This window comes from Haliotis asinina, chromosome 16 (genome assembly GCF_037392515.1).
Source record: "Haliotis asinina isolate JCU_RB_2024 chromosome 16, JCU_Hal_asi_v2, whole genome shotgun sequence".
Taxonomy (NCBI): domain Eukaryota; kingdom Metazoa; phylum Mollusca; class Gastropoda; order Lepetellida; family Haliotidae; genus Haliotis; species Haliotis asinina.
The window spans coordinates 49294311-49305406 of record NC_090295.1 but is presented as its reverse complement, the minus strand read 5'-3'; the positions used below and the strand labels follow the sequence as shown (position 1 = coordinate 49305406).

The following is an 11096-nucleotide window of genomic DNA, read 5'->3' as shown; positions in this document are numbered from 1 at the left end:
CCACATAATAAATGTTGAGAAAAACACCTGTTGGAAAAGCAATCCAAGACAACTAGTCAAATATGATTTTTTTATTGTATTTGAAGACATATGTCATATAACTTTGGGATCAGATAGGCTGACAAGCTATAGTAGCGGTCACTTAACAACAACATTAACCTTTTCAAACACTTTAAACCAAAAAGAGGAAGGGGTCATTGGAAAAATCAACAAGTACTTACTCTGACACCTTGAATATGGATATTTATTGAGAACTGCTATAAATTATACTATTGAAGAATATTCACAAGAAATAACTGAGATGAACTAAATAACATTAAGCAAATAAATCTTACAATTTCTGATTCCATGTTTCTAGAATCTTTATTAATGAAAATTCGAACAAAGACTATATCTTTTTCATCCTCTATGTAAAACAAAATCTAAAAATACAGAACTAAAATAGAACACAAAAGGCTTCAACACATAGATGAAGAACCTCTTAGTGAATCATCAAAGCGTAAGAAAGAAATGCAAAAAAAATATAAACGAGGAAATGAAAGGAATAGAAACACAAAATAAATCGATAAATTGTTAACTAATCATAACAAAGAAACACAGTCACTAAATCAATACTCAATGAAGTAAAGTTATTTAATAAAGACTATCTATGGTGCTGATGAACGGTGTAAGGGGAAGACTTCTTCAATGATATCAAAACTCCAACTGTTAGCAAAACATTAAGAGATAATCTTGAAATCAGTATGGAGGAAATTTAAAGAAACCAGGGAAACCAACTCTCCACTTATTACTCACCTGTTGAAGATATTCCTGTGTGATCATATGACAATGCTATAACACATGGTGTAGTAACATCTCGTGATGCCACACGTATGACGTTATTACGGTTTACATTTATGACGTCACAATACTAATACTTCTGTCACAATAGTATTAGACCTTGCTTGACTTGCTGAAAGCTGAGTCATCACACTCGTTGAATTCTTAGTAAACAAGTACTTAGCTCGATATTATTTTGCGAGTGTTGGGTGAGTAAGAAACCAAATACTAAACTATGTCCCGTGTAATGCTTTCGCTTGTTGGATACCAAACCATTCAAGAGTTTCATAAATATGGTATTACACTGGACATTTAGTATTTTCTATATTTGCACTGATAAGCATCCAAACATTTGTAATACATGGACGCTCCTTTTCCGGAAAATGACTGTGGTTGCAAAAACATATTTACAGTATATAGTAACGGATTACAAGATCTATATATTTCTACAAGGTAATACCTATACAAATAGGAATTGCTCAAAACAGAAAGAGTTGATAACAGTTTGTATTGCTTTTGCAGTGATGTAAATGAGAGTATGTGTTCTATGTTCTGTGAATGTCATTAGGCACAAACCTTTCAGAAAAGCCTACAAATTTGGCTGAACAATTTACTAGTATACCCTCATCCGATGATATTACCAAGCACATGGTTTGGTTAAGCACCCTGCATCAAAAAAGATTACTAAATCACATCATCATTGCTACGAAGAGACATATTTACATACGTAGTATCAAAAATATGCTTCCAAAATCTAACTTTATACATGTATATAAAATCTCCCTACAAATATCCTTTGTCAAAATCATTTATCACCAAGAGTGACAAAATAAACAATTGCATTTCCCAGTTCTTATGTGACTCCAAACTGTATCAATGTGTGCCGATATCATCTATACGTTTGATGATTCATATATGAATATGAATATATTTACACACTAATATCACTGACATCATACCTGCTCATCATGTACCTGTGTGACTATAAGCGATATGTAAATAAAATATTACGCCTTTGTATAGCTGTAATATTGTAACCTAGGAAACTATTAATATCGTACCCGCACATTTTACTGGAGTTGATCTATACTCTCATGTCAGCATATCTACATGATCGAATGGAATGGCGAAGTAAGTACATAGGAAATTACATTTACCCGTCATGTTGTTTGTCGTTTTGTAAACTTTGTCTCAGTGTATTTCGTTACACTCCACCACTGAGTCTAACAAAACCTAGTAGAAGGTCGCGTTAGGTGACCTTTGAGCGACCAATGATCGTCCAATCAAACACGAGACGGTTAAACAGATATAACCAATCAGAAAACGGCTACTATTTAGGGATCGGAGGGTCTTTAAAAATATCCAGGTCACTGACACAGATCTCTCCTCAAACAAAAATCCGCATACAACACAATTATTTGACATGCAGTATATAGGCTTTGCGGTTTCTGTTGACATGGTTACGAGTAGTTAATATTTCCGCAAGATGACATCCTTGAATATTGCCAAAAACACCATTGTCAGCGACTGTTTATTCACCGTTTTCATGCTTGTCCGTACGCCGTGTGCATCACCCGGAAGCGAGCGTACGCTAAACAGCATTCGGAATCGTTCGGGTACGAACCTTTTCGAGATAAAAAGTTCAAAAGGCACGTGCAAATGTGCACTTTCGCGATTTGGTAAGCTGTGTTCTGATTGGTCAGTCTGAAAGGTTACCTGACGCGACCTCCCATAAGGTTTTGTTAGACTCAGTAGTTGAGTGTAACGAAAAGTACTGAGGATGATTTAGACTGGTCATGAAGACTACACGAACTAAAAACATTAATATACACGATTCATGAGAACTGAGCAACTGACTTTCCAAAACACAGTCTACAAGGGCAAGCCTTACAAAATTCATGATAAAAAGACGTTACCTGGGAAACCATCTTCATGCAGGGTATCACGCATGTTTATACGAATCCCTAATTTTTAACTGGGTCTACCATAACAACCTATTTCGCAAGACAGAGATCATTAGGTCATGACATTGTAACTCAACAAACTTCTGTCATTGAGTTGTCATAGGATCTGCGTTAACATCTTACTTCCAAATACGCAGATCCTAAAGTTGCCAAAGGATCTACATTGACATAATACTTAAAATACACAGATTACTAGTTGTCATAGGATCTGCGTTAACATCTTACTTCCAAATACGCAGATCCTAAAGTTGCCAAAGGATCTACATTGACATAATACTTAAAATACACAGATTACTAGTTGTCATAGGATCTGCGTCAACATCTTACTTCCAAATACGCAGATCCTAAAGTTGCCAAAGGATCTACATTGACATAATACTTAAAATACACAGATTACTAGTTGTCATAGGATCTGCGTCAACATCTTACTTCCAAATACGCAGATCCTAAAGTTGCCAAAGGATCTACACTGACATAATACTTAAAATACACAGATTACTAGTTGTCATAGGATCTGCGTCAACATCTTACTTCCAAATACGCAGATCCTAAAGTTGCCAAAGGATCTACATTGACATAATACTTAAAATACACAGATTACTAGTTGTCATAGGATCTGCGTTAACATCTTACTTCCAAATACGCAGATCCTAAAGTTGCCAAAGGATCTACACTGACATAATACTTAAAATACACAGATTACTAGTTGTCATAGGATCTACATTGACATAATACTTAAAATACACAGATTACTAGTTGTCATAGGATCTGCGTCAACATCTTACTTCCAAATACGCAGATCCTAAAGTTGCCAAAGGATCTACATTGACATAATACTTAAAATACACAGATTACTAGTTGCAATAGGATCTGCGTTAACATCTTACTTCCAAATACGCAGATCCTAAAGTTGCCAAAGGATCTACATTGACATAATACTTAAAATACACAGATTACTAGTTGTCATAGGATCTGCGTTAACATCTTACTTCCAAATACGCAGATCCTAAAGTTGCCAAAGGATCTACATTGACATAATACTTAAAATACACAGATTACTAGTTGTCATAGGATCTACATTAACATCATGCCTCCAGTTACACACATCATCATAGTTGTCACAGACAGCACTGTAACATCGTGTAACATAGGGGCGACACTTGGATTGTTGCCAGGTTTACTTGGATTGTTTCCCGGTTTACTTGGATTGTTTCCCGGTTTACTTGGATTGTTTCCCGGTTTACTTGGATTGGTTTCTGGTTTACCTGAAACACAAAATGATTAGCGATGAATTCGTCAGTGTGGAAGTCATACTGGCATTATCTCATAGAAACAGGGAAGAAATGATATTTTCACGAATTGTGAAGGCGCGCACATTTTGTGTGGATTCACTTTTCTTTGTTGCACTCATCTTCGACAGTTGTTTATCGCTTCATGACACAAGTATTTTCTCATGTATTTCAGTCATAGATTACACCATTCTGACTGACGTCCTCGCTGGTCAAACCAAGTAATAGCTGGGAAGAGTCAGTATGTACGTCTGTCGGCACGTTCCTCTAGCATCTAAGGTGGGCTGGGATAGCCCAGTGGTTAAAGCAGTCGCTCGCCGAAGACACGGGCTCGGTCCCCCATATAGGTACAAAGAATTAAGCCCATTTCTGGTGTCCCTCGTTACGATATTGCTAGAATACTCAATCTAGCATCTGACTGCATACTCACCGCCGACGGAGCAGGTGTCCCCGTCGTAGCCATCAGAACACTGACAGAAGTGATAGTTGGTACAGATGTTGCATTCGCCATGTCCGCTGCATTGATTCCCTGACGCCGCACAAACTGGTGCTGCACGAATATAAGTAATTGAAACATTATCATTAACAAACTATAAAAACAATAACAACAAAAGAAGTAGCAGTGGTAGTCCTAGTTGTAGTAGTAGTAGTAGTAGTAGTAGTAGTAGTAGAAGATGAAGAAGAAGAAGAAGAAGAAGAAGAAGAAGAAGAAGAAGAAGTAGTTGTGTATCGCATACAAGATTATTCCAGCAATTTGAAGCCGATATTAGACAATTTGGTGATTGATAGCACCAAATATATGATATCGATCTAGACAATTAGGACACGGTGACGTTTATCAGCCAATTCAGAGATTCTCAAGGCATTCATAACCTCCCACTGACTTCACATCTGTAGGTTTGTTGCTGCATGAACAAAGCCACAATTTCCCTATGAATCCAATTGAAATGAATATTTCAAGAGTGTTTTAGTAAAAAAATATGTCATTTCAAATAAGGTATCCAACCATGTTGAAGTAAAGGTGTGTATGTGCGTGCGCATCTTACCTATGTTACACGTTTTCCCACTGTATCCATTCTTGCAGGCGCAATAATTTTCCCCTTCCCAGACATCGCAGACTCCATTAGCGCCACACTCGCTGCCCCCAATTGTGCACACGGCTTTCGTTGCTGTAGCACACGCAACCAAATATTATTGATAAAGAAATCAACACAGTCAAGTGCTGCACCACACAGACTGTACCACAGAAGCAAACTGAATTGGAAATAATATTAACATACAGGGTCCCGATCAACAAAGCATTCGTAACTTTACGACTTGTCGTAACACTACAGTTTACCATAGGCTTATGACCGTCATAGCTCTACGAATGCTTTGCGGATCGGGACACTGAACCTTTTTCGTCAATGCTTCAAACATAAACACCTTTATATATATTTATATATGATATTTATATAGCGCACATATCCACGCAATAGTGCATACTCAAGGTGCCGGTATTTGTCCCCTCGATCACTGGATGTTAATCTCGTATTATCAGTCTCAACTCCTTGGGGTGTATACAACTCTTGCAGCCACTAGGCGCACCGAGCTGTTATGGCTTTCTCATCTTAACGAGGTACCCATTAACAGCTGGGTGGATTGGGACACATAGTCATTGTACTTTGTCCAAGTTCACTGTACCCGCAACTAGTTGCTATTCATGTGGTCACCATCTGGCCTCGGATTCGTGTGTTCTTTTAAGTGCACATGGTTGTGTACTGCACAACTGAGGGTTGTGACGACACTGAAAGAGCCTGCACACAAACACAAAGTTGACTCCAATGTTTTTACACGCGGTCACAGATGGGCTCGATCCCGACGCCTCAAAGACTTACGTACTAATTCAGCGATCTATGCGTAGTTCAATCTCAAAAACATTGAATCACGGTTGATATTCGAGTTCGCCAAGATTTCATTCGGAACACATTTGGAGGATTATTATGCCACTATTTCGAAGAATGTTACGCTTCATAATGGAAGGTGTCATTTCGATTTCCCAATGTCAAAAACCTCTGTTACGTATGACAATAACATCTATGTGCAAAAGAAAATGCAGCCTCACCGACGGTGCATCTGTCTCCCGTGTAACCGTCCTTGCAGACGCATACGTAGTTTTCGCGTACTCTCCCGCAGAACCCATTGGTGCCGCAATCTGTCCCTCCAACAATGCAGAACGGGGCTGTAACAAGGAAAACACGTACTCACTGGGTCTACCAAATGAAATCCCTTGTCTATAAATAGCTGTTCAACCATATATGCGATTGGTTTGTTGGTTGGTTGGTTCGTTGTTTAAAGCCGCACTCAGCAATATTTCAGACATATGGCGGTGGTCTGTAAATAATCTGGTGATCAAAATCATGAGCATCTACGTGTAATAATCCAATACTAATTAAACAGTTCTTCCTGAATCACTGATCACCAGACCAGAAAAGGAAGCCCAAAATTTAACTGAAATTGTCAAATGAAATTGTTTCTCCTATTATTCGCATATTAGGGACCCTTTGTAGTGGATTTTCATGCGCTTAAATATCACATGATTCAGTATAAAGCTTACTAAAAGTAGTTCCTGCTTCGCAAGCTATATTTGGCATTTAATGAAATAACATTTTATTTAGTGTCACTGCTAGATAAGGGCGGTTGGGTAGCCTAGTGGTACAAGCATGACGAAGACCTGGGTTCGATTTCCCACATGGGTACAATGTGAAAAGTCCATTTCTGATGTGACCTGCCGTGATGTTGCTGGAAACATGCTGAAAGCGGTGTAAAACTAAACTCATACACTCACTGATCGATAATGCTATCAAGTACACGATCAAAGCTTGGGCTTACCCTTAAATGTTGCTGTGTTTGAATTCTCCTTACCTGTCGTGCACCTCGGTCCTGTGTATCCGTTATTGCAGACACAGTAATTTCCTCTGTAACCTGTCGTACACCTGCCATTGTCGCCACACGTGCTTCCCCAAGCTGTGCAGAAGGGCGCTGAGGAGATAACATAGAACATGACACAGCCACGGACCATTTTATTTTCGGACTGAGGAGATTTTTCCAAAGAATGGTGCCTCGTTGGCGTTATAAATTTTGATGTTAAAATTATCGTTATTCTAATTACTGGTATATTTTTCGAAAGTTTGATTTTGGTCTCGGCGCTTTGGTGCTTCGGTGCTTCGGTGCTTCGATGCTTTTCAATTATTTTCTCCAAATTTTCTAGTTTGACATTTTTGTGTAATGAAATGTTTCTTCTTACGTGAGGTGCACTTTGGGCCAGTATATCCGTTCTTACAAGAACAGGCGTACTTCCTTCTCAATGTATCACATTCGCCATTGTCCCCACACTCATTTCCCTGGGCCGTGCAGATCGGGGCTGTGAATTATGACCATATCTATAACCTTGAAGAAACAACTCTAGGACTGTGACAGCTGAAGGCTGTATGAACATTGACTAGAACCTAACAAATAAATCTGACAAAGGATAGCATAAAACAATAATATAAGAATACTATACTAACGTTCTCCAATGGTACAATGCAACAGTGCTAACATGAAAGAATGATCGTTGGTAGTATGAAACAAGTATAGTAGAAAGAAATGTTAAACAGAGCACAGTAGCAATGGTAAATTGAAACAGATGATAGCATGAAGTTCTTGAAAGAAATTTAGAAGTTTGGCGAACATGACTGGATAGCAGCTTCGTTTCATTCTTTATACGACTTTTTGAAGCTAACTCTTTCCCCTATATTTTTGTGAATGATTTCAAAACTGGACAGTGACAGGTTCAAGAAGTTCATATGTGCACTGGCAAAAGGGCTTGTTACTTGCTGTCAATTATTTGGCCAGGTGTATTGCACCTTCCAGACCAGTCTAATATGTTCATTTGTGTCCTGTATTTAATTAGCGATTTCACAGATATGTTTTGTAATAACCCAGTTCAGGGTTAACGTTCATGCTTCAAGCTAGAAATATCCTCGTAACATTGTATGGATGTCTTCCTCGCTCATCTTAACACAGACAACGGTGTACATTATCTTTACTTTGAATCTGTAAGTAAGTACTGGTCATCACGCGAGTGTGTTTAGGGATGGTTAATATCATGCATTAGAAATAAACATTGCATTTAGCGAGCTTTGGCGAGAGTCACCTGAAATGAGGTCCATCATCAAGGTTTTGAGTCTATTTACCCAGTCTCCCAGATTACAGGGCGTGTATTACAATATTACAAATTACAACTGTATGATAAACACAACCATAACACAACCATAAAGACTGACGGAAGTTGGTTGGTTGTGTTGATGAACACCACACTGAGAACAAACCAGCTACATTGGGGTAGTCTCTAAATAATCGATTCTGGGCCAGATAATTTAGTGATCAACAGCATGAGCTTCGATGTACGCAACTTGGATACGATAACATGTGTCAACCGACTGACCACCCGACCCCGTCAGTCACCTCTTACGACAAGCATGGGCTATTGAAACCAATTCTAGTCCAGATTTTCACGGGTCACTAGATAGATGTCATAATCCAAATATACATATGGAAATTAATTAAGCAACACCAAATTCAAAGACACATAAAAACTTAACAAAGTTTAAGGAAGTAATTTTGATGATTGATTATTCAATTTTGATGTATTGACATACAGCATGAGCTTTTCATGGGTTGATATGACGCGCGTGAAGCTTGCACAGCGCACGTGCATTGCTTTAACCTCAACTTTCGAAAAATGCACTTTTTCCCTGGGGTGTTTACAAGCGCAGGTTGTCGATTGCATTCGGTTTTTCATTCATTTCAATGTCATGGCACGTAGGAAATTATCAGAGGCCACTCGTTGGCAAATAATCGGCATGAGGAATGCTGGTATGTCTCTAAGACAAATCGGGACTCAAATCGGACGACATCATTCCATAATTTCAAAACTTTTGAAAAAATACCGGGCCACTAATGAAGTTAAAGACCTGCCTAGACCAGGAAGACCCAGGAAGACCACAGTCCGGGAGGACAGAGCTTTACTGAGACTTGTACGGCGCAGGTCCTTCGACTCGAGCTCTCGGTTGAGACAGGAGTGGCTTCCAGGGAGACCCATCTCGAACAGGACTGTTCGGAATCGTCTGAAAGCTGCAGGATACCGGGCAAGGAGGCCAATCAAGCGACCCAGACTGTCTCCAGCCCATAAGGCAGCCCGACTGGCCTGGTGTAATGACCGTTTGCACTGGAACATTGCCTCTTGGAGGAAGGTCCATTTCTCAGATGAGAGCCGGTTCTTGCTGCACATGGTGGACGGTCGTACTCGGGTCTGGAGGCAGAGGAACACAGCAATGGCTCCACGGAACATCCAGGAGACTGTGGCCTTTGGGGGAGGTTCCGTTATGGTATGGGGTGCATTTCCATGAACTGCAAGTTGGATATCATTACCATCCGTGGCAACCTTAACGGTGTTCGTTACCAACAGGAGGTTCTTGACAGGGCTGTGGTACCTCATTTTGAGAACCATCCTCTGGCAACGAGACCCATATTTATGGACGACAATGCTAGACCTCACAGGGCGCATGCTGTAAATGATTTTTTGCGGCAAAATGCAATTGACAGAATTCCATGGCCTGCCATGAGCCCTGACCTCAACCCCATTGAACATTTGTGGGACTTTATTGGCCGTCGTGTGAGGCAGAGAGACCCACCAGTCCATAATCTCAACGAATTGACGGCTGCCCTGCATGAGGAGTGGAACAGGATCCCCCAGAATCAGATCCGGAGACTCATCCAAGGAATGAGGAGGCGTCTGGAATCGGTGGTGCGTGCGCAGGGAGGACACACTAGATATTGATGAAAGTCGGTGTGCAGACTCTCAGATGACTGTTCTTTCTTTCCATGTGACATTTGTGTTAATACACCTGACAACAACGTCTGTGGATGAATAGTAAATTGTGTCCATTTTTTCATGAATTTAAGACAGTTTTAAGAATTTGGATTTCGTTGCAATAAAGCAAAGTCTTGATACTTTTTCCCTTTAAGTTGTTTGTCAGAGATCGTCTGTTGAATAAAAAAGTGTCAAACTATATCAACCCGGCATATTTTGATTGTCAGAACACTTCAAAGTTGCTCCAATAGAAAAAATTGGGGTGTTGCTTGATTAATTTCCAGGTGTATAGATTAATCGACCATCTTCGACAGTGCCAAATAAGGAATGACACCCTTCGACTGTGTGTGACGTTACTGCGCAAACCACGTGCAAACCATATGGTGTCTAGTTTCTACACTTACCTTGTCCTAAAAATAGGTATTTAATTCACCACTAAACATTGTTTCATCATCATCGATGTTGCCAATTCCATGGAAAATATCTCACCTTTCGCGCACGTTTGGCCAGTGTATCCATTGATGCATCGACAGAAATACCTTTCACTGGAAGTATCACAGTCTCCGTTAAAACCACACTGGTTCCCGACAGCAGTGCAGATGGGAGCTGTAAGAAAACACAAGAGGTACTACGCAGCCGGGAGGGAAGGTTGTTTGAAGCAGTTGATGCGAGGGTGACAAGTGAGATGAGAAGCAAAATGTAATGTCTTCTTTGAACTCTGACATCTCGTCGCTAGTGTTGAAAGAGAATAGCTATGGGCCCCACGTTTTGGGACAGCCGTCATAAAAAAGACTGTCTTAGATTTAAAAGTGTTTAAATGGGATTCACTCACTAACTCTGAGGAAGTAAATATATATTCACACGATAGGTTTCATCTGGTTATTAATTATGGCGACACCATACAAATTCTGTCATGAAATGTCAATAACAGTTTAGGCTTATTTCATTTGTTTACCACTTCAACTTTTCCTAGAATCCTTGTGTGTGTTAATCCGTAGAGTGACGTTTGTTCGAGTTCATCACACCTTGAATATGTCACCCCGAAATTCATTACTGTGTTAGTACATGGGAACTAACCGTTACAGCCTCATGGCAGCAGTCTGTAAATAATCGGGTCTGGACCAGACA

General features: G+C 39.8%; 1 protein-coding gene across 1 annotated transcript in view; it reads right to left on the bottom strand.

Annotated features, from left to right (window-relative positions):
• Nucleotides 1-3857: 3857 nt before the first annotated feature.
• Nucleotides 3858-11096, bottom strand: part of LOC137267852 (neurogenic locus notch homolog protein 1-like) — an 87741-nt gene continuing 80502 nt past the window's right edge. Inside the window, exons 27-33 of the mRNA XM_067802279.1 lie at nt 10458-10574; nt 7359-7475; nt 6977-7093; nt 6177-6293; nt 5119-5241; nt 4503-4622; nt 3858-4048 (exon numbers count right to left, since the gene is read on the bottom strand). Coding sequence (XP_067658380.1) covers nt 3858-4048; nt 4503-4622; nt 5119-5241; nt 6177-6293; nt 6977-7093; nt 7359-7475; nt 10458-10574 — 902 coding nt within the window. The remainder of the gene's footprint in view (nt 4049-4502; nt 4623-5118; nt 5242-6176; nt 6294-6976; nt 7094-7358; nt 7476-10457; nt 10575-11096) is intronic.